Source organism: Pipra filicauda, unplaced genomic scaffold, assembly GCF_003945595.2.
Source record: "Pipra filicauda isolate LSUMZ 115617 unplaced genomic scaffold, ASM394559v2 scaffold1_size10287979_pilon, whole genome shotgun sequence".
In the NCBI taxonomy this organism is placed as follows: domain Eukaryota; kingdom Metazoa; phylum Chordata; class Aves; order Passeriformes; family Pipridae; genus Pipra; species Pipra filicauda.
Window position 1 is genome coordinate 3,725,670 of NW_024104310.1, and position 24,862 is coordinate 3,750,531.

The following is a 24,862-nucleotide window of genomic DNA, read 5'->3' on the forward strand; positions in this document are numbered from 1 at the left end:
AAGGACCGGCTTATGCAGGGGGATTTCCCCTGGAGGAGTGCAGCTTGCCGAGCCCAACCTGCAAGAAGTTCTCTGCGTCATGGGATGCTGTGTGGGCAAGAGGCATGGTACAGCCACGGTGGGGGCGGTTGCCTTAGGAATAAAGCCCACGTCAGTCTTTTGCTGATTAAAACATAAAGAGAACAGAAGTTACTAGCAACTGGTCTCATATTTACTGCTGACGAGCTTCAAGAGCTCAAAAAAGCAGAAGAAAACCAAGTTTGTAGTTTCCTGTGTTCATCAAGCAGACAGAGGAGCAGGGTAATGTGGGCTGTGTGCGGGACACTTTTATGGCCCCTCTTGCAGGGGCGATCACCGCAGGGCTGTGCTGTGCAGGCGCGTCTGCCCGCACCGGAGGGCAATGCGGGAGCAGGGACACGGGGAGGGCAGCTCCCTCGGCGGCAGCCGCAGCTGAAAGGGTGCCAAACTCAGCTAAAGGGTGTGTAAAAACTCAGCTAAAGAGTGTGCAAACCTCAGCTGAAAGAGTGTGCAAAGCCAGAAGTCGCTCATGAAAGTGCAGCACAAGTTTCTCCCCAGAGGTACGGGGAAATCTAATGTCTCCGATGTTCTCTTGTCTTAGCCTGTGCTGTTGGCAGTTTTCACTCGAGGATGAAATGGTATAGCCATAGGCATTCTCTGGTAGCACTAGAATTGCATGGAGTTAGACTACAGCAGAATTTAATCCAAATATTTTTACTGATTATGGGAAAATTCCCCTACTCCACCTCCATTGATTAACTATGGCAAAAAAATCTTTCCTGTAGATGTGCACAAAATGCCTTAGAACTTTGAAAGAGGAACAAGAAAACTTTCAAGAGCAACAGAGAAATCCAGCTTTGAATGTTATGGGGATTTTGAACATCTTCTCAGCTGCACCATTACTGCCAATGGAGCAACTCAAGGGGGATCCCATTTCCCTTAATTTTTATAGGAATCAGACCAAGCCTAACTTTTAAAAAGTAGCTTTATTTAAACTAGTGCATTAAATAGATGCATATAAAAATAGCCTAATATAACAGCAATTATTACACCACGCAAATCTAAACACAATCTTTAAGCTTGACAGTCTGTGGTAAAGGCTTAACGAAAGATGTTTTTTCATCCTATCATGCTGCTTCTTATTCTAGTGTTAGAGATATTTAAATGGGAAGATTAGAATGTAGCCTATGCTTTACACCCCTTTTTTTCCATCTATTTCAGCAACAAACAGTAATGGCAGTGTTAAACAAGGTTATAATAACTTGTTTAATTAAAAACATCACCATTATTTTAGCATTTGAAATAGTCATCTATGCTTTTATCACAGCAACAACTGAGCTATTTGTTGGATCAGTTGGATCAAGTTTCCAGACGACTTCCCATTCTTTCAGATATACACTGGCTCATTTACAGGCACAAAGACAGGACTGGAATGGACAACTGGCTCACCAGACCTACTGGCCATTCATCACAGCATGATGCTTCAGCAGAAGACATGCTCCGTTTCCTCTTCCCAGCATAAGCTGCTCTGTAATGGATTTTTTCAGTGAATTTTCAAACATGCCGAAAAGATTTGAGATTCAACACTGGAGCCCTTTGAAAATTCAAGTTCGTTTCCATACAGATGCTCCTCTGTGTCAGAACATGGTGCTCTGCTCTGTGTTGGCATGCATTTCACGTAAGAGTGCAGTAGCAGAAATCAAAATGCCCTCCATAATTATTCTTTATGCCTTTCTTCATAATCAAGAACAATCAAGATCCTCAGCTAGGGACTACTGTTGAAAGCTATTAAGCTACAGATACTTAAACAAACACTATCTAGGGCTTTAGCCCTACTAGAAGAGAAATCTCACCTTTGGGCAGGTAGACAAAATTTTCCTGGTTTTGTTTTTTTGGGTTTTTTGTTTGTTTGTTTTTAATTAAGCCTCACCAGCAATAAAAAATATACTCGATAAAATTCTCATGATGAGACTGAAATAAAAGTATCAGTTACCACCCACTTCCCTTCTGAATTGTGTTGCAACTTAAAATCTTCGCACATATAGTTATTTCAAACTTATTATCACCTGACTCGGTATCTTTTCTGTGTGAGAAAGATTTTCATAAGATAATCTACAGAATTCCAGAGAAAGTAATTGCTATAAATGGTTAGGGCTGATAGAGGGAGGAGAACAGACTCATAAAAGGCCACACTGTGCTGATAAACATGAAAAAGGTATGATCATTAGACAACATCATGTCCAGCCTTCAGGATTTATTTCCTTCTTTCCAGAAGAAAAAAATAGGTACATGATCTGATCTTAGAACACTGCTTCCAACTTCTTCAAAAATCTATTCAGCTCTCAAGATATGTGACAGAGAGAATACATTTCCTTGAATTTGTGTGGTGTAGAACCTAAAAAAGTATGGGTTTGGCTGCAATGTTTGTCATAACATACATTTGAGCAATGCTGTAAGGTATTGCACACTTCTCCCATGGTGTGAGAAGAAGCTGACAGTCACTTTAAAGGAGATTCATCATTTAGAAAAGAGTCATTCTCCCCAAAATAGGAAGGTGCTTCAACTTCTCCTAGCCACAGAGCAGTAATGCTGCTGTTTATGTAGATGATGGCAACAGAGGATCAGAGGGACAAACCTTGAAGCAAGAACCTGAGGTGTTGGCACAGGCACATGCAGGAAGACACGTCTGGTCCAAAGAGTGAATGATACCATCCAAATGTACCATGCAAAAGCAGTTCCAGGGCCCTCCCCCTTGGAGTGCTCATATAGGGAAAGAGGTAAAAGTTTGGTTCTTCATCTTCAATAACCAGAGGCTTTCCTGGAAGGAAGAGTCATCAGGGGAGAGTTGGTTGAGTCCCACAAGAAGACGTCATCTTCATGCATGATGTGCAAGGGGGTGTACAGCAAAATGTAATGTGTTACAAAAAATTATGTCCCCAAAGCACGTTTTGACTGAACAGGCAAAACCCACACTGATGGGTGAAAAAATTTCTGAAGCAAAGAATTAAAAGGCACAAGGCTGCAAAAAAAGTCCTGAGCTAACCAAGTTATCTGCCAATTTCCCCTGATTTTTAAGTACATTAAATATATACACGTACATCAACTACTGTCAGGAACTCATGCTGAAACAGCATGACTGAGTATTTCTAAGGGTCTTCTCCTTGGCACAGACACAGACTTTAATTGCAGAGCTTGAATAAAGAGTAAATGAGCTGTTTAATGTGAAAAAGTAAACCTTCTCATATATAGACAGTGTTCAGCTCTGCCAGTTAGACAGCAAGTATTTGACAGAAAACTGTTCATAGCCTACTTCCATCAGGGGAACAATTTAAGTTATATCAGAATAGGTTTTTTCCTGTCATGCTTCCCATTCCCAGACATCTTTGTAAAGTCTGCAAACAGAGATGCCAACATACCCCATTCTGACCTACATAGCGAACAATTGGACTTGTATTCCTGCTGTGTTATCACCAAAATGAATCATTATCATGTCTTCTCAAAGGCCTGGCAAGACAGAGACTTTTCTGCTGGGAAGTGTCAGCTGAATCCTGCACCTACTGCTCTCATGACACCAACTGCATATTTTGTGTTTATCGGAGAAAAGAAAAACACCCAGCAGAAAAAGGCTCAGCTCTGAATTTTGCTCTTTGCCAGGACAAACATGGGAACCAGCGAAGCACAGCTCTGAAAGCTCTAGCTTATTAAACTCCAGGGAAAACAACAACAAAAAATTTCATCAATCTTTTTTGAAAAACAGAATAAAGATGCTAGATAAAAATGTGCACACACGCTCCCCCACACATACATAAATTGCACAAACCGGAGGAATAGAAATAGCCATAGCATCATTGTTCTCTCTTTCTGCATTTGAGAAGAATTTTAAGGGTATGTCCAACAGTTATGGAGTCAGAAGGAAAAAAACTTGCTAAGAATGGGGCATGGAGATGACAAACTGCTTTTTGCCTTCTCAGGTTCAGAAATCCCTAGGTTGGTTTGGCAATTAAAGGTCCCCACTGACTTAGGGGAAGTCACCCCTACCAGGAGTGAGCAGCTGGCAGTGGTTAATATTTATAGTTTTCTGCTGCAATGGTAGGTGGGGTCTGAAAAAGTGTAGGAGATTTGGACTAGGTGTCTTTGAATCAAGCCTGCATTAACCTATGTGATTTGAAGCTTCTCTCTTACCAGCATTTGGAGCATAAAATCCTATCACTTATGCCTAACTACCACATACTTGTAACCCTATGCATGTGGGATAAAATTAAATCAAGACAAATGGAGACACCCGTATTCCCCCTTTATAATTTATAAGGATAAAAGGCACATTTTTTTGCCAGGGCAGGGTTCAGGAACTTTGGATATCTAGCTAGAAAAAATTTCTTCTCTCCCTACTAAGAGATATCTCTCAGAGTTTGTCAGACATCCAAAATGTTATTTCTGCTCTCTTCATTAGAAACCATGTTTTGCAAGTGACAGAGATGTACTCTTCACAGACCACCATTTACTTAAACAAATTATTAATCATAAAGCAATGATGGAAGGCAAGAACTGCTCCATCTCCAACCATGACTCGACAGCATTTGGTTTGACCTTTGTTCTGCTTGGAAAATCCCCAAAGTTAGAATTGTCTATTGGGTGACTTGAAGCTGGCTGACAATGAGCTTTCTCAGGGTTTTGTGTCCTTGCTTCTTTGGTGAGCTCTGTAGACATAGTTCACTGGACACTGGGGCATTCAGAGATCAACTGTTCAAAACCACTTCTCTATGAAATGCATCCTCATTTCGGTGCAACAGATCTCTGCCCGCATCTGAGGAAGGAGAGTACCAGATATGATATTCTTTACCTCCTCAAGGACTTCAACAGCACAATGGAACAGCAACTTACTGAACAAATACAGAGAACATATTTTATTTATTATTTATCTCATAGAAGACATATAAAATTAATTACTGCAAAACATTTCAGGGATTGAAAATATTGTCTAGAGTAAAAAGGGGAACTAAAATCATAACAGCCTAAGTGATAGAAGTGTGAAAGTCTGTTGCTAAAAGTAAGCGTTTGCATTTTTAGGATAACTGAAAATTATAATATTCCAGATTCCTAAGTCAATGCAAACCTCCAATGTAAACCCTCTTAAACATGGGTTTTAGAGCAGAACTGTAATCACTAAGATCTTTAGTGTCTCAACAAAACAGATCATGGTCATTTCAAATGAGACCTTACTTTGAAAGCTCAGAAAACAAGTAATTACAGCAAGCCCTCTTTCGATTGGTGTCCAAAGATAATTTTCAAAAAGAAGAATTATGAATCACCTAAAGATCCACAGAACAATTCTATGTATTGTATTTTTGAAGTCACAAAATCTCTGAATTTCATTTCATGATGGAGTCAGTAACACTTTTTTTTTTACTGCAGTGGCTAAATACTCACCCTCCTACATACTGGGTACTGTAGTTTCCATTCAGTATGCTCTCCCAAATCCAACCCTTGTATAAAAGTAGTGCACCACTGGAAGGACTACAGAAAATCAGGGCAGGAAAACTGGTTCAAAGAGACGAGGCGGTGTTCCTTGTTTATTGCCAGATTGTTATATGCATTATTTTCCCCTGTATAGCTATTTTTGATAATCTAAGTACTATTTATCTGATTACCTGAAATACGAAGCCTTTGTATATGCTCCCAGTTCTTGCTCTCATCCTGAAAATCTCTAGTAATTGCTCCTAGAGAAGGACTTAAAAAAACAAACTTAAGATGGAAATATTCGGAAAGAATTTAAATAATACTGCTTTTCACTCCAACAATTCAACTTCTAACATATATACCTTTTCTCTGCAGGAAAACAGTTTTTCCTGTGTCCAACATGAGAAAAGCAATACAGAAGTACGGGAATTGTCCCATCCCATGCAGTCAGCACCACAAATGAGAGGCTATGCCTTAGTAATTTGTGGGGCTTTCACCTCCCCTGTTGGGCTGGGAGGATAATGCCTAGAAGACATATTCTGGGAGTTGTTCCATGCAAAAATTCCTGTACAGGGCTGCACTGTTTACATTGACTACAAATCTGTGTGCACAAGAGAGCTCAGCATGGGAACAAAAACCTATCTCTGAAGTCATTCTGTGAAACAAATTGAACATAGTTTTCCCCATAACAACAAGGGAAAACAGAAATAATCTTGAAGGATAAAGCACCTCAAAAAATTTGCAGGGAACTTCTGCTTTCTAATACTACAGACTGTGTTAAACAAGTTTCTTAAATGAAAAGACTTCCCAAAAATATATGGTCAGTATAGGTGAGGCCCATCAAGTCCAGCTAATTGATCCCTCTATGAGCCATGGGAAATGCAGTATGGAGACTCAATCTACACAAGAAGTGAAGCAGTAATGAAAAAAAAAAAATTACATTGCAATGTGAGAGCCACATTTTAAAAACTACCTGTTTCTTGAATGCAGCTGTATTCACTATTGCTCCACAAATACTAGGGGCCAAGTGAAATACTATTCTTTACAGATCAGATCAGATAAGATATGATGAAAAGACAATGAGGAGAGGGAAAAGAAGCAGGGAGGTCCTGCAGAAGAAAGCAAACCAATCCTCTGATTAAAGAAAGTATGAGAAACAGGTCTGCAAAAGCAGTGGATCAAGACTTTCAACTAAGAGGATTTATGGAGAAGGAGATTTTATCTCCAGGCACAGGTTAGCCTCGTATAAATCCTAACCCTTGTTTTAAACAAACTGACCCCAAATTACCCGTGACGTTCAGAATTTTGTACTAGAAGAAAACCTTGGTGGTAATTTTGTGATAAGCAAGGCAAGGCATTTGGAAGAGAGAGCTTTCCAATGAACAGGATGATTTAACTTTTAAAAACTTCCTAATTGTTGATTCATCATATTTTCAAAGCAGCCCAGGTTGGAAATCCTAAACTTGCTGTAGCTGAACTTGGCATGGACCTTTAACTAGTTTGTTGGCAAAATTATTCCAATAAAGGCTGTTTGTCTACCTTTCCTTTTCCCAAAGAGACAAAATTTTAAGAAAAAACATAGCCTGTCCTGCTAGAGAGCCTAAAAGAAATTAAACTTAGAAACAAATCTGCAAGACCATGCTGTTCTAAGAACACAATTCCTCAATGACCACAGACCCAGCGTGAGCACAGAGCACAGTGAGGCTGCAGCTGAGAGCCCGACTGCTCTAGATCCAGAGGTGACACAGCACCAGAAATGTGCCAAATCCAAGCGGACAAGCTCTGCCAGGCAGCAGCATCCTGTACCACACTAGTGCAGTTGTGGAAGCAATGAGGTCCTGTCAATGCAGCATCGTGCCCTAAGATGATTCCACACCTGCACCAGTATCTCTACGTGGTGTTATGTGCTTTTCTGCAGCTGCACCAGCACAGCTGAGGCTACCTTGGATGTTTCCATCATGCTCCACTACAGCAGCACAAATGTATTTTCTGGGGCTTTTCTGCCAGTACAATATACCAGTCTGGTACTCACAGACTCTTATTTTCCTGCAGAGTCTTTTAGAAATTAATTTTTAGTCAGGATTTGAATGTCATGAGGACTTTGTAACCTGGATTTGCGCAGTGGCCATATCAAGGCATTCAGCCAGAACAATAAGGGCAGATAATAATAACCTTCACTTACGCCAGCTTGTGGACATGGATTGAGAGAAAAGGATATAGGGTGACAGGAACAAAAGGGACCTCAAGAATAATAAATTATTAACAGGTACCCACCTCAAATGTACAGATACAAATGTGTGGCAGCCTGGGGAACAAGCAAGAGGAACTAGAGCTCCTTGTGCTGTTACTACAGCATTGTTGGAGTAACAGCTACAATGGGAAGGCTCACATGTGATGGGAGCACTGTGATGGATGGATACAAGTTCCTCCGGAAAGACAGGGAAAGAAGGGAAGACTCAGGGGGCTTCCTACACAAAGGAGCAACTTGAATATTTGTAATGGATGGCAATCTGATTGAGAGCATTTGTCAGGATCAGAAAAGAAGCCAGGAAGAGTGACAAGGATATGGCAGTCTGTTACAGCCCAGCCCATCAGGGTGACAGGGAGAGTTGAGCACTGGAACAGGTTGTCTGGAGAGACTGTGCAGTCTCCATCCTTGGAGATTTCAAGGCCTGACTAGATAAAAGTCCTGGTCTAATCTCAGAGCTGATACCACTTAAAAAGGCAGCTGGACTAGGTCCAGAGTTCTCTTCCAGCCTGAATTATACTGTGATTCAAAGTCTAAAGAACAGAAACCCAGACAGGAACTGTACTTTGAAATTGAGGGAGAGGAATAGAGCATCTGTTACCAGCCAAGAAGTCTGTTTTGGTGACTGCGTCTTCAGCACAAGCATGACACAGAGATGCTCACCCAGCAGTCAACTGTAGGCCAAGGCTTCAGATTCCCAGGAAGTTACAGAGGAATGATGGAGCAGTGGCAGTTGCAGCAGAACCTATGACTGCAACACTTGCGAGCATCAACTTCTAGGGAAATAAAAATAAAAATCTCTGGCAATAAATGTTAACTTGAAGTTAATGTCTTGAAGTGTATTTTCTCAGGGCATGGAACTTCTGAATGTTTTCAGTTTTCCTAACCACTCAAGAGCCAGGAAATGTGAGATTGCACTAAAAAGTATTCCCAGCAAGGGAAAGAGGCAGAGGGGCAAAAATGAGTTTAATTCACTCATGTTCCTTACACGTGACCTCCCTAACAGCCTCACCATACAATACAGCATATCAACACCAAGTTTGAGAAGTAACTAAAACTTTCTGCCTCACTCTCAAAGAGACATTGTTTACATGCTTTTGGACCATATGAATAAGCTCTCAAATGCAGACCATAATCATAGTCCTTTCTTGACAAATATCCAACCCTTGTTTTCACTGACAGAACCATATTCGTTTTTTCTAACTATCTTCAAGACTGCAGCCCCTAGGAAATTATATTCACATCATCTCTCTTGATTTGATAAATACACTCCCTCAAATCTTGGTTCTCTTGTCTGGTTCTCTTCCCACAGGTGGTTTCAGTTCCTCTAGCATCACTCAGCTCTTCTCCCAGACACAGCTCATGCTCTAGAGAAGCTCATGGTCGGCTCTCCATCTCCATCTCCATCTCCATCTCCATCTCCATCTCCATCATCTCCATCTCCATCATCTCCATCTCCATCATCTCCATCTCCATCTCCATCTCCATCATCTCCATCTCCATCATCTCCATCTCCATCATCTCCATCTCCATCATCTCCATCTCCATCATCTCCATCTCCATCATCTCCATCTCCATCATCTCCATCTCCATCTCCATCTCCATCTCCAGCCTCCTCTATGAAAGCTGCCCACTGGGCCTATTGGCATCATCAATGAGAGCTGATCCTCAAAGCCTCAAGGTTTCAGTCAGCAGTTCCCTGGTCTCCAGCCCCCTGGACTTGTAGACATCTGAAAAAATCACCTGTGCATTCCATTGCTACAACACTGCTTTTGGTTTCTTTCACCTCTTTTCAGAAGCTGGCCTGCAGCCATGACAAAGGTTCAGAACCATTCCCAAAAGGGACAGGCAGTCTAAACAGAAAAGTGATGCTGAAAGACACTGCATGTACAGTAATGGTGTTCTGCCCTGCCTTTTAAGGAATACTAAGCAGCTTGAACATCTATAACCATTTACAAATGAAGCTTGTGCTTCAGCATGCCTCAACCATATAACCAGAATATAAAATGTATTGTTATTTGTCTACAAGTGACCTGTATCTACGTGTCAAAATTCATATAAAATCTTTCCTACCTATGTCAGTGGATGACTGTCAATATAACGCATGTGGGTAGTCACTGCCACAGTTCTGCTGCATGCTTCTCTCCCTGGTAACCCATTTTCTTATTATTGCACCCTTACCCATTTGGTTTATCTAGAAAAAAGAAAACTCACAACTACTTGAGTACTGCCCTAGTCTTCAAAAAGCTCCAAAGTCTGTTGCTGGGTAAACAGCAGAAAATGTACCTCTAGGTCCTGTAAAGACTAAGGCAGCAACAGGCTCCGTACAGCATTGTGCCAAGCTTGTTTTCAAAGGCTTTGGGTTAGCACCAATAAAAAGTTACAATAAACTGCATATCAGCCTTCAAAAAGAAGTTCTGATATCAAGATTTAGAAAGAAAACTAAGTTTCAAATTCAAGGCTTAATCTTGAAGAAGTTAAAATGAGAATCAATTTCAGCAATTGAGATAATGACTACGTGAGTCATTATTCGAGAAAACATTTATTAATCAGAAACAAGATAAATTTGAATATTATTTTAAACTCTGAATAAATTAATATGGAATTGATCTGAAGGTCTAACCCTTTAGTCTGTCAACTGCTGGAAAATACTTTTCCTTGTCCGTTTTTTACCAGTACTTTGGAAGTATGCATTACTGCTTATTACAGTATTTTCAATGAATAATACATGAGGGAAAAGACTTCTGACTACACAATTAGAAGGGAAGTCTACAAAAAATCATATACCACTGCAACATGAAAGAATCTAAAAATATTGAAATTGAAACAGTAATCATGTTGCAGCTGTATGATCATTTGAACAAAGTAATTTCATTCACGGAATTTCTATTAAAAATAAAGACAACAATCCGTGGAGTTGTCACCATTGCCATTTAGTTATAATCCATGAGTGGCTCTCAAACTGGACAGGTGAAATACTCACAAATGTACTTGTAAAGTCTGATGTTTGCCTGCTTTCCATTTCCCTTTTTGATTTCTTTCCTTCCTTCCTTCCCTCCCCTTTCCCCCTTCTTCTGAAAACACTCCTGTTCGTGGCAGATGGACAGAGGTAGAGCACTCAACGTTTTAAGTCAGTGAAAAGCATTGACTCTGCTGGCCCAACTGATCTGGAAGAGAGACAGTCACCACTCTGCTGAGTATGTGAAAACCAAGGCAAGACTGGGAACAGGACTCCAGCATGATACATGATTTTCTGTGGATCTCTGCATGGGACAGATCCCTCTGCAGGAAGGTTTTGGTGTCACTTAGTAGGCAGCAACTTTGAATGGAGTGATGAAGCAAGAAGAGCATACAAGAGCCCCTGCCTGAACCTGAAATACAGGTTTAAAATGAGGCTGAAGGCAAAATGAGAAACATTACACAAATGTGGGCGGGGACCAGTCCTATGGGTACAGAAAACAAAGGAGAGCTGACTAAATAAATTTGAAATCAGGTGGTAAATACAAGAGCAAACCCACTTTTCCAACACAAGACAGTTGCACTACCCTTGGAGAGCAATGCTTTAGGAAACTGCAAACCCTACTATCTAATTCCATTATCTTTATTTTGTCTTGGCACTATCTACATGAATGGAAAACAACAGCAAAAATAGATGCATGCACTTCGGTTTTACTGGCTTTCAGTACATGACTGGATTGGAAGCAATAGTTCCAACACATTCATCTTCTTTCAAACTGTGGTTTCACTGAAAGGTGGCTGTTTCTTGAGCTGTTACTTAGCATATCATTTGTATGTTAGTCAACAGAATTCCCAAAGGCTCTTTCCCATGCTGCTCCTGTCAGTCTGAAGGTTATTTCCAAAATGTACCAGTAAAATTTCCATTTGAATATTCCTCATTCATAAAGCAGATGGAAAAGTGAAGAGCAAGGAGGAGAAAAATGTACAGAAAGGAGACCTGTACAAAAAGAATCACAATGAAAAACAGAGATCATTTGACTCTCCATTCCCCATAACAGAAATATTAAAAGTTATGTTCTTCGGACTGCATGTCACATACAGTTCCTAAAACAGAATATTAGCTACTGTGTTTCTGTGCTGAAAGTCATTTTCCCACTGCTTTTTGTTGGCTATTTGCATTATTTAACTTTAAAGAGTCCAAGAGGCTTCTGATTGTTTCACTTCCTATTCCTTTCATCCTATTCTTCATCTTGCTGGAATTACTTTTTCCAAACGGTATCAGCAGTGCTGCCAGTCCCCAAGGTTCTTTACTGATTATTCTCTGAGTTTTATCTTCCTTCTGTAAAATCCAGGCACTTTCTCTGGCCATAGCTATGAATTTCTCCAGCTGTGGCTGATTAACATTCTTGCTGATATTAAGGTCTTGTTCAAAGGGATTCCAGATATAAAGAGGAGATGACTCAGGTTTATTTACTTCCTTTCCCTGCAGACAGTGTAAAGAAAAAGCAGAAGTTGCATATATGTACTATAGGCTGAGCAAATAACAAATCACTTGACTTATTACATGAGCATTAAAAGTGTTTTGACTTACTAGAGAACTTTTTGCAAAATACCCAGTCGTTATTAATCAAGTTAATTTTCCTGTCAACCTGACTGTTGAATGATTCCTGTTCTCTGAATCCTCTTAGTGGTGGTTTTCCTTGCCACATTCAGCTTAGATTTCCTTCAAGGCAAAGAACACGCAACTACAGCTTAACCTGTCTTTTTGGCCATTCTCCCATTTGCTTTTCAACAAACCTCAGACTTCACCCATTGCAACCCCCTTCTCCTATCTCTGTGTATGGGCAGCATGAGTGTGTCATATGAACCTGTGCAGCCCAGTTTGATAAACTATTGCAGGCACTTGAACTGTTCAAACCATTCATCCGACAGTACTCAGAGAGCTCACAGAGCTACTGTAACTAAACAAGATTACTGCCTTGGCTGAAATCCCTCCCAGTTCGGTCTGTCTTCTAAGCACAGAGCTATTGAGGTCATGGTTTACTTTTGGTCAGTTGGTATTGTACAACACATGTAGTTGACAACTGTGTAGGTTTGCTATTTAAATGCACTTCCATTTCAGTGCTTATCAGTGCTACTTAGCTGACCTGTTTGGTATTCCAGAACCTCTTCAAGCCTTCTATCACAAGCTCTAGAAGGAACCCACCAACTACTCCTGGTCCAGGAAGTGTCTATGTACATGTTGTCCCAGGACCAAGAGGACAGACTAGTTAAACAGAAAAAAATCAGCAGCACAGATATTTCCCTTAACTAGTTCAGGCTCCAAACTCATGGTTTTGCTTGTCTTTTAAGGCTTAGTGGCAAACAGAAGTTCTCCACCTTAATGAATCAGCTTCTAGGATCAATCTGCAACTGCAAAAAGAGCTCTTGTGCCAGTGACCCACAAACAGGCACAGGAAACAGGACACAAATGGGTGTCCACACAGCAACATGGCATTGGAACCCCTACCCTGTCAGCAGCCCAGCAGGAACAGATGCAAGTTAGGGTAGTTATATTTTCATATATTTCTATTATACTTGCATGCACACACATATGGATCAATAAACAGAATGACTTAAACATATAAAGCAAACTGAAGTGAATAGCACAGAATAATCATGTATGCCCTGCTTACTGAGTTGTACATACAGTTACCGTAGGCTGATACAAACTGCAGTGGAAAACACAAGTGACAAAAGCAAACTCAGAACTCAGCTGTAAGTTTTAATGCAGACTCTCACTGGGTCTGGACTCCCAGTTTTAAGTGCAAAGCCTGTTGGCGTACAGGGTTTGTCACAGACTTTTGCTGTGACATACATCATGACATTTTAAAAGTTTTCCTCTCACAGAAGCAAAATAGCTTTGACTTTTTCAAATTGCCACTTTCATTACAGGGTTTTCAAGTAAAATCATACAGGCTTAACATAATTTTGTGCTTTCCAACATATCCAGGTAATGACACTGTAGATGTTCTTAATGGTATGTAAGTTATTAGGCTCTGAGAGGAAAACACTCTTCCTTCAAAGAAAGAACTCAGTTTCTGGATAAATGTACTTTTTATATACAATGAAAAATGACAGAAATTGTTGCTTAATATATGTAGTTTATCAAGTGGCAGATGGTGAGATTCAATTGATAATGATGAGCAATTAAAATTCGTTTACCTTTCGAAGATTTATGGAATTCCTTCTGAAATCAAAGTTTCCAAAATATTCAAAAAACTCACCCAACAATACATCTAAGGGAAAGAAAAGCAAGGGCCATGAGTAACATTAAGGAAAAGTTTATTTTCAATATGCTCATTAAAAAAAAAAATGATGGAGATTTACCTACCAAGTGTTTCTGTATTTTTTGTAGGTTTAATCTTCCTTAAATCACTAACAAATGAGCAATCATATCCTCCAATTATATGCTTGTCTTTTGCACCTGAAAAAAAATGGGCATATTTTGACACAATAAACAATAAAATGCCATTGTATTTAATGAAATTCAGATAACAGACATGACTGAAATCAATGAATGCTACCATATTACAAAAATTAGTTCACAAGTGAACTTTTAGGTTAAAGATTCAACTTAAAGTGGTAAAAGATTTAAAAGAAAAAAGTCTACAGACAGGCAAAGGAAAAGAATCACGAGCAAATGGCACATTTTCAAAAGCCTACAGGAATAAGGTATATGACATCTGCATACAGGGCTGTATTATACAGTAAACAGTACAACTCTCTTGGGTTAATACCTACATGAGAGTTGCAAAAAAATCAGACCCAGAGCGTCCACTGCCTTCTTCTGAAAAACTTCAGAGAATTAGGAATATTGTTGTAAAATCTCAGAAGAGGTATTTTATGTATAAAAAATTCTACAGAATTCTGATGCAAATGTTTAAAATTATTTCAAAGCAACTGAACACAGACCTTTTTCTCCACTGAAAGCACTCAAAGCTTCCAAGGAAGCATGTCAGTAAGCAGAAGGCATGAATGAAGAATTAAGAACCTGAGGTGTCATTCTCTGTGCTTTCATAAGATTCTCTGAAGATAATCAACCCTGAAAGCTGTGTATGAAACAGCCAGAACAGCTGGTTTGCGAAGATACAAGAATTATTTGCAGATGGCCTGAACAATCTCAAGGACATTACAAATTGTGAGGAGGAGATACAGCCTTTCTTTTAAACATTTGTTATCTATAAAACAATACACATCATAACAATCTGCACAAAATCCTTAACTTCAGAGACATTTGAGACCCTACAAGTCTTCTAAAAATAAAATACAAAATAAACAAAAAATTCAGCACAGGAGCACTGAACAAAGAAATTACTTTTAATTATCTGAGGCACAAAGTCTAACCCTTCTATATAGAATTTACTATTGTACTGAAAATGGATTTATTTTGCATTTAAGAATGCATTATTTTCACAAAAAATACAAGTAAAACTTGTGTATTCCCTCAAACTTAAGGCACACATAATATCCATTAGTATTTGAGAGCATAAAGAGATGGGTTGGGTTTATTTATCACTTTAGAGAAAACAAAGATGAAATAAACAATAAAGTGCAATAAACAGAGAAAGAGCTGTCCTTACCTGCCAGTTCTTTAAGTTGGTCTAGTGTTGGAATGATAGGTGGTGATCTCTTTTGCAGAAAAAACATGACCATCATGGTCAGAGAGAAGTTGGTAATCCAGGTACCAGGAGCAGTATTTGTAAGTCCGTGAACACGGGCCCAACACCGTATAGTGAACACCAGCGCTCGTACACGGGAATCCAGACAGCCATAGATATACAAGAGTTCTGAACTTCTGATAGCAATGCTGAAGAAGAAATGAAAAATAAAAGACATGTAAATGACCAGAGAATTGTGATGTATCAGATGCAATGTTCACTGTTAATTACAAGAAGGCATCCATTAAAAAAAAAAAAAGTAACATTTATGCATTTTAGAAAATAGAAAAAGAATTATAGAATTGTAGAACGGTTTGGGTTGGAATACTTGAAATTGTCCAGGATGAAATACATGTACTTTTCCACAGTAAGAAAACTATGGTTTTGGGTAAATAATAATACTGCATTTGCACTATTTCCCGTTTCGTTGTTCCACATCACAGTAGAAGAAAAAAACCAAAACACCACCATCAAGTACTCAGAAGTCAAGCTACGAAAAATCGAGGTGAAAAAACATAATTTAGCCACAACTGCCTTCAAGGTATATTAGATAATATCTCTATCCTACTATATAATAAAATACTTCTTTTACAACTGTCATCTAAAGAGTAATAAAATGCTGCACTGAAAAATACACTAAGTGCAGAGACACAATGAATCTGCAAACCAATTCAATTTTGTAATTTTCAAATGATTACTTGTTTTCTTCTGCAGGACCAAACAGTAATCTGGAAGGATAAAGGTTTTCAGATGGGTCAGGTTTTGATCTGCTTCATCACATTGTTATACAGACATTCTTGTAGTGTACAAATGGGAGGGCAAGAAAAAGTAGAAAAAAAATGGAAGCACAGTGTTAGAGTAAAACTTATTTTGGTTCAGTTTTAGCCTGAAGTGCTCGTTGAACTATAGTTGCAGATTTTACCCCAAAACTTGTGCTGAATTCTTCTAAAAATTCAGCATGGCCTTTTGGAGATGTTTGCTAGGTCAAAATTTTGTAACACCTGGACTTCTGAAATTTCAACCGTGAGGTGCCTTATGGTGTCCACAGAGGTTTGTTATTACTCCAAGCGACGAGAAGACAAGAGGCGCAGTCCCAACCAGCCAAACCATCCAGCAGTGAATTACAAGGATGCTTGCACAGAACTGCATCCCAACTTTCACCGTGGCTGCATATAGAAAAGTAATTTTATTGCAAGACATTTGTTCAATCTTGCCTTAATAACCTCTGCACATTCTGAAACAGAACTTTGGGTAATTCAGGACAGTTTCCGCGCTTTGCTGTCACCGAACGGGCGCGGAGGGAGCGGAGCCGTGAGGGGCATTTCCAGGCAGCCCGCGCCCCCTGGCGGCACCGCAGGAAGACCACAGACTCCCTTTCCAGGGATCTTCCCAGAAAACAGGTGAATGCAGGCCCTTAGGAAGAAGGAAAGGGCCTATTTCCTATGCTAGAGAAAGATAACTTAACCACAGCAAAACCTGAGCTCTAGGAGTTAAAAAATACCCTTTTTACTTTCAGAGCCAACATTCACATTTGTTAAGAACACAGAAAGGAGCAGACTCAAACAGTTGTCGTTACAGGTTTTCAGAACATTTTAGGTACTTTGGAATTCTTTCTAAACTTTTTGAAATCAGGTCTCACCTGTTGCTCACTGACAGATCACACTGGAATCCTGTCGGTTGATGGGAAAATTTCACCAGAGGGCAGCGAGCGTTGAGTATCTTCTGTACACTCACACATCCAGGACCAAAATTATCAAGGCAATCACCAATCACAGAAAGAATCCTCTGAGTCGCCAATCTTTCAGATGGTAATCTTTTCATCTGAAACTCCATTTCAAAGGGACCTTTTTTCTAACACAGAATTTTAAAAGCAATCTGTTAACTCAAGAACAAAAGAGACATTTAAAAATACTTCTGAAAGACTACAACAATTTACAAAGGAGCTTGTACAACTAGAGATTGAAAGACAAGAATTATTCAAAGCAAAATCCACAGAACTTAAAATAGGTAAAACCATATTGCTCTCTCTTTTATATTCTTTTTCAGTGATTAAATTCGTCCAGGCTAATAGTGATGAACTTACTGTAAAGTTACTTGTTCAAATGAAGGTATAATACTACTATGTATCACTAGTAGCTAAAACAAGTAATTTTGGAATTCCCAAGAGAGCATATACGCTCCAACTGCAAAAGAGGAGCATACAATTAAAGAGGGGTAGAACATAACCAAACTACAGTTAATTTTAAGCCACCAGTGATTCCATTTCAAATCCTCAGAGAACAAGTGAATCAACCAGCAATGCAAACGAAAACGTCTTTTTCATTAAAAATGTAAAAAAATTTAGCATGCAAATTACTTAATCCTTCAAAATTAAGAATAAGCTTCTGTAAGACTTGAAATAATCACTTCTCATCATATAGTTTTCCTGACAAAAATATTGTGAAGATATATTCTAACAACATCAGAAATTAATTGTCCTGTAGGTCTTTGTAGTTTGATTTGCCATATTTGTAGTTTTTAAGCCTCGGATAATTTTGTTTGCTAATCCAATACTTGACACTGACTTATCCTTCCCCTTGGGACATGTCATGGGTGAATGCATACTATGCAAACAGCATTACAGTGACCTAACTCATCAGCTGAGACACAGAGGTTATTTTTCTTGTCACCAGATTGGTGCAGAGAAAATGTGCACTCACAGTTGGGTGAAACAATTCAGAAGTTATGGACCTTGCAGCCTTTCCAACAAACTCACTTTAGGTGCTGAATTTCTGAGTGGCTCTGGCAATCACCAAGGTGACCATTCCTGCTCTCCTCCTGCCAAAAGCTCTCCAGTCAGCACGTGTGCTGGAACATGTGAGGACAGAGGTCCCTAATCCCCTCTGGCTGTGTAGCTGCATGCTGCAGTAGGACTGGCTCAAAGTGAAAGGAGCCTGTAACTATTCAGCATTGAGGTAGGTAACAGAAAGAAAAAGATAGTAACTTGGCCAATCACTTTGCTTACTGCTGGTCTTGTAACCCTCAGCTTCCTGAGGCAGTGGTGCAAATTCCGTACTTTGGTCAACAAATTCAAGTGACTGTATTTCAACTTCAAGCCTCTGCGCTTGCTTAGTAATCCCTGCTTGTCTTGATGCTTACTGTTGTATTATCAATGAGGCATTCAAGTAATTAGTAAGTATCTTACAGAAAGTCTGACAACTGAAAGTATCTGATTATTGATCTGACTCAGTTCCTGTTTGGTCCTGGGCCCCAAAACATCTACAGTTCACATATTCCAGCTTATCCTCAAATTCCTCCACAGTGAAAATCAGATGCTGTTAACATGGTAATTTTCTCAGGACAGACAACAAAAATATGAACATTTGTGTCACCTGTAACTACTCACCAGCACTATCCCAGGTTCTAAGCCTTCACACCTCCACACACTCTTATTGTGCGTGTGTACATATATATATATATACACACACACATATATATGCACCTCAGTACATAATCCAGTAACTTTCCTGGAGCATAAAGTCAGCTCTTTCAGCTAAGGAAAAGAACCTGACAACCCTCTCAAAATGCACATGCTCACACATGCACAAACTTACTGTGCTTTAGAACATGGAGGACCTTAAAAATCAAAGCCAAGCTTTAACAGAGCATGGATATGAGACCCAGCAGCTCCAGAGAAGAAAATGCAATAGTAGAATGAGAAGGTCTGACTCTGCTGAATCAATTTTGGAGGATGAGGGGTTTTTTTCATAGTGAAATTCACCCTAACAGTACAAAGTTTATATAAACACCAAATCATTTTCTTCCTATTGCAAGAAAGATCTCTTTCATGTCACATCCAGCTTTTGAAAGTCTTCAAGTCCAAACATTCAAATTAACTTGTTCACAATCTATAGTATGAACTCACGTAAAACCTGAATATAAATAAACTGATTCCTGCGTGTGAATGAGCTGCTCTGTTGAAGAAATCCAATAAACTGAAGATGCACAGCATAATCTTACCATTTTTGTAGGACTCTTTTGTGTATCATGGAAGTCCAGAAACATGTCCACATCGCATCCCAGTTTGCCAAAGGTGTTGACTGAAGAGCCAAACGGCTTTACTGTGCTGTCTGGAAAATATGCCCGTGCAAAATCCCGAACCAAAGAACAGGCCAGAAATCGGAGCCTGATATTTTCTTCTGTAAGCTGATACTCATTCAGTAGAATGTACATCTGACTGCTTATCTAGTTCAGAAAATAAAAACTGTAAACATACAATAACCTGTTTTCTATCTATTAACATATATTTTCATCCACTTAATATCACTGCAATTAGAAGATTATTTTTTAAACTTTCGAACAGGTTTCTTTCATATGGAAAAATTATGTTCACAATTAAAAAGACTAATGTAATTGATTTGTTTCAATGTAGGAGAAACAGATAAAATTCTAATACGGGTTACTTTTTTTTTACTAGAAATAAATTGCTTTTTAAGTTTTACATGACCACTTGAAAATCTGAAATGAAGGTGGTTCATTTTTAATTGAGAGATCTAGAAACCTCTACTTACATTGTCTGCAAGACAAAGCTTTTGAATAAGGCCTGTCACTGGAATGTGACACTGAGGAGAGAGGTGAAGTGGTGTCTCTTCAGCAGGTTGACTCACTGGGTTTTTCAGCGTGAAAGTAAAAAGTCTTGATTTAAATGGGACAACATGATGCTCTGCAGCATTTGGGATTCCAACAGCATCCTGCAACGAGGCTATACTGCTCTTTTCTGAAAACTCTACTAAAGCATTGATGCCCTAAAACATTAAGAATGCAAATACAGGGTTAGATAAATGCATACAAGCCTTGAACTCATTGTACTGATATTATTCAGATGTTCCTGGGAATACTGAGACAGTTTAATATGCCAGCCCTGAAACTGAATACAAGGTTCTGTATCTCAACATGTTTTAGACACTTCTACAAGAGGTTAAAAATATTTATGATGTGCCATTGTTGGCAGTAAACACTAAACATAAATTTTCTGAAATCTACTTATCTTCACAACTGAAATGCTCAAAACACATAAAAAATAGTTATCTCTATTGTTTGAACAAAGAACAGTGCAACATCAAAGTTTCAAAGATTTACTGCAAAACGGGTTGCTGGCTACCCCTCAGAGGTGTTGCTTAGATGACTTCTGAATAAAAATCTGCTGCTGAGCAACTTGTAAACACTAGCACAGATAAAAACTGATTTAATATACTAATTATATATAATTTGCATAACTTGCATGTACGAGAACATAACCAAATGCCGGTATTTCTTTTTATCTGAGCCTAGATTTTAGTTCACATTGTTAATTACTTACACGATTTTCAAAGAAGAAGTGACTTCTAACGTTTCCATGACTGGATAAATACTGCAATAACTTTCTTTCATTAAGTTTTGATGGGCATTTAATTAAAACAGTCCGTTCAGCTTGATCCAGTCGTTCTGTTTGGACCTCAGTGAATGTCTTCTTTCTAGTATTGACTTCAGCATCTGTAAGAAGAAATGAGCATCAAGGTTCTTCTACATAAACAGAAAGATGTAAAACTGATTTTTAGTACACTTAATCTCTTCCTCTGCATTGAACAACTGAATAAATGTTTGTCCTGGTTCTCCAAGATGGTGCAAAAGAGAAAACCATGAAGAAATAATAAAAGACTGAAATATAAGTGTGTAACAAATAATTTGTGTAACAAATGCATAGATTTGTAATAATAAGGAGTAGGAAATGTAGGAAGAAAGCAATACTGACTTCCCTTGATGCCACGGGAAGCTTGATGATACAAGGAGTCTTTGTTCTTTAATTTGCTGTTCACCACCAAAAAACTTAGCACACACATAAGAGCCTGGAACTGTCAGCTAGACTATGAGGCAGACCTTTGGCAAGCTGCACTAAAAACATAACCTCTCTCTGCTACCACAAAACCAGCACTTTTACCTTCAGAACATTTCAACACTTGATATTTTTACAACTCGGCGCCTTCCTTTACAGTAAACTCCTACTCAAAAATTTCATTTAATAATACACTTTCATCTGCTCCACTACAATAAACCCACAGATCAGTTGTATCTCACCACACTACTGGCAACCTGTACTGTTGCTGACAGCCTACAGAATCCACATGGAATCAAGACATACTGAACATCCAGAAACATGGAAACTTTTTTCCTCATTGCATACAGGCAAGGGGGCCATGTCCCAAATCCAAAATTATAATCACTTCCCTGCATAACTCTCAAACTAATCCATTGACCACATCACATCAGCAGAGTCTGTGAAGCTGCTACCTATTAATACTGACATTCGGATCGGGAAGCTGGGGAGCATTTCCCAGCACTATCTGCCACAGGAAGATTCAACAGAGAGCTCCTTATTCTATGTTTTTGATATTGAGGAACCCATGTGATATAGCTGCTTCATGAAAATCTTAACTATCATGAAATGATACTTGTTAGTATTACTTTTATTTATTTTTTAAAAATCTTTTATTTTGTAAGTCTATTGAGCTCTCATGGAGGCTAGTAAATAGTCACCAAAGTAGTTGTTTCAATGGCTTAGTTTTTTATACCATTTTTCATCAGAAGACCAATGAAACACTTTATGAAGATGACACATAGCCTCGTTTCCATAGGAGCAGAGAAGGGTGAAGTAACCAAGGTGCAGAAAGCACAAGTCCATTGGATGAGTTGCATGATCAGAAGGTAAAACCAGATCTTCTCACTCTCACAGCTCTCTGCATTAGGTCAGAATGGTTGTGATTCTTGCCTGATTTACTGCCTGTATACACTCAGTTACTACAGCAAATGTGCTCTGACATTTTCTGCCTCTTTTTGCGCAGTCTGAGCATGGCACAAATTCACACATTCACATCCAAATGGTGGTTGTAAGTATTTCAAATGCATGACAGGCAGTCCACTTTGCTTTCTTCCCCTGTTCCACAAAACATTTCCAGTTAGTGCTTGAGTTTCACAATCGTTTTAAAGATGCATACACCAGCTCTGCTGCTAAAAGAAACAGCCCCATCCTCCATATGCTGCTCTCTGCATGCTGATGCTAATACAAGCATTTACACAGTCATGCAGCAAACCAAATGAGACTAATGATCAAAGTTATGCAGCAAAACAAGAATGATTAACTGTAATCCGGAGTTGTTTCTTAATCCACTTTGCTGCACATCTGCAAGTACAAGGATATAAACAGCAAAAGACTTGTTGGCTTTGAGAAGCTGTGATAATACTGCCTCATCGTCTCCTCTCCTCAAGAAACGCTTGCTAGCTCACGTTTTCAAGCTGTAAAACGTGAATACGAGCACAGGCCTCAGGCTCACACCCACATGAACTGCTACAACACACCAGCGATGGACACTCCACACCAGCTCTTGGCTTGCACCAAAGACACCACATCAGTCACGCCTTTCCTATGCCTTTCAGAGGGGGTCTCCCAGGACAACCTCTGTCACCTGATTTACCCCTAGCTGAGGTAAATAAACCGAGCCCCGGGCACTGACAGCGGACTCTGCCCCTCGGGCTGCACCCGGGAAGGCACAGCTCGGCCGGTCTGCCCGGGCCCTGAGAGCTCCTCCTGCCCGGGACACCGGCACTGCCCCGGCGCCTCTCTCGGGGCCGAGCGGGACATGCGGGACATGCGGCCGCTCCCGTCCCCACGCGCCCCGGCAGCGCCCGCCATGCTGCCCGACCCCGCACGGCCCCGAGGCCCGCGGCAGCCCCTCCGTACCTTCGGCCGGCTCCTCGGCAGCGGGCTGGGCGGCGGCGGCGCCGGAGGGGCCGAGCCGGGCGTGCCCGCGGCCGCCGGGCCCGGGGAGGCGCAGGCGTCGCCGCAGCAGCCACAGCGCCATGGCCCGCACGGCCGCGCCGCTCTGCGCAGGCGCCGCTTTCCACGGCGGCCGCCGAGGCTCAGCCCGGTTCCGTCGGGCGCGGAGCGGCCCCGCGGCGCCGGCGTGTGTGTGGGGGGAAGGGATCTTGCTGTGGCTGGTGCTGCTGCTGCCCGAGGCGTGCAGAGCTCTGGCGGCAGGGAGCAGACCTACGCAGCCAGCCCCAGGGTGCGGACAGCTGCCTGCTGCACGCACAGGGAACAAACTGAGCTGTCGCCAGTGTGACCTGGCAGCCAGAAGGGCCAGCCGTGTCCTGGGGGGCATCGACAGGCGGTCCAGGTGGGGGATTGTCCCGCCTTGCTCTGCACTGGTGCAGCCTCACCAGTGTGAGTGTTGTGTGCAGTTTTGGGCACCACAGTATAAAAAAGACATTAAGCTATTAGAGAACGTCCTAAGGAGGGTAACAAGGACGGTGAAGGGCCTGGAGATGAAGCCGTATGAGGAGCGGCTGAGGGCACTTGGTCTGTTCAGCTGAAGAGACTGAGGGGAGACCTCACTGCAGTTACAACTTCCTCGTGAGTGGTGAAGAGGGGCAGACACTGTGTGGTGACCGCTGACAGAACCTGAGGGAGTGGCATGAACCTGTGTCAGGAGAGAATTAAGGCTGGATATTAGGAAAATGTTCTCCACCCAGAGGGTGGTTTGGCACTGGAACAGGCTCCCCGGGAAAGGGGTCACAGCACCAAGCCTGACAGAGTTGAAGAAGTGTTTGGACAATGCTCTCAGGCTCATGGTGTGATTCTTGGGGCTGTCCTGTGCAGGGCCAGGAGATGGACTTCCATGATCCTTGTGGGTTCCTTCCAATTCAAGATACTCTGTGAGCTTCCCAAGCCAGGCCTGAAGTGTGGGCTGTAGGCAGCTGCCTGCCCTGTGTGAGGAAGCACCCACAGCCTAGGCCAGGGCCGGCTTTGACCCTTTGCATGAGCCCCACCAGCTAAGGGCAGGAGAGTGAGAGTGGGCATGGAGGTGAACCCAAAGGGTCGCATGGCCAAGGTGATGGAGACCTAATATAGGTTTTGGCAGACTGGCTACTTGAAAAGGGGATGTAAACCATTTGGTCTGTACCAGGAATAGTGTGGCCAGCAGGAAGTGATTCTGCATCAGTACTTGGCACTGGTGAGGCCACACCTCAAGTACTGTGTCCAGTTCTGGGTCCCTCAGTTCAGGAAGGACATTGAGATGTTGGAGTGAGTCTAGAGAAGGGCAACAAAGCTGGGGAAGGGTATAGAGCCCAAACCCATTGAGGAGTGGCTGAGGGAGCTGGGGGTATTTAGCCTAAAGAGGAGGCTCAGGGTTGACCTTATCACACTCTACAACCACCTGAAAGGAGGTTGGAGCCAGGTGGAGGTCAGCCTTTTCTCCCAGGCAACTAGCAACAGGATGACAGGATATAGTCTTAAGAGCCAGAGGAAGTTTAGATTGGACATGAGGAGGAATTTATTCACAGAAAGGGTGATTAGACATTGGAACAGGCTACCCAGAGAGGGAATGGAGTCACTGTCCCTGGAGGTGTTTAAGGAAAGACTGGACGTGGCACTCAGTGTTCAGTCATAGGTTGGTCTTGATGATCT

General features: G+C 40.9%; 1 protein-coding gene across 1 annotated transcript; it reads right to left on the reverse strand.

Moving 5' to 3' along the window:
• Nucleotides 1-11,303: 11,303 nt before the first annotated feature.
• LOC113986028 (mitochondrial poly(A) polymerase) lies at nucleotides 11,304-23,255 on the reverse strand. Its single transcript, XM_039380729.1, is given in 10 exon segments — nucleotides 11,304-11,849; nucleotides 11,852-12,164; nucleotides 13,886-13,959; nucleotides 14,055-14,147; nucleotides 15,304-15,530; nucleotides 17,021-17,232; nucleotides 19,381-19,605; nucleotides 19,932-20,165; nucleotides 20,720-20,892; nucleotides 23,135-23,255. Coding segments are annotated over 10 exon segments (1,719 nt in total). The 3' UTR covers nucleotides 11,304-11,802.
• Nucleotides 23,256-24,862: the final 1,607 nt, after the last annotated feature.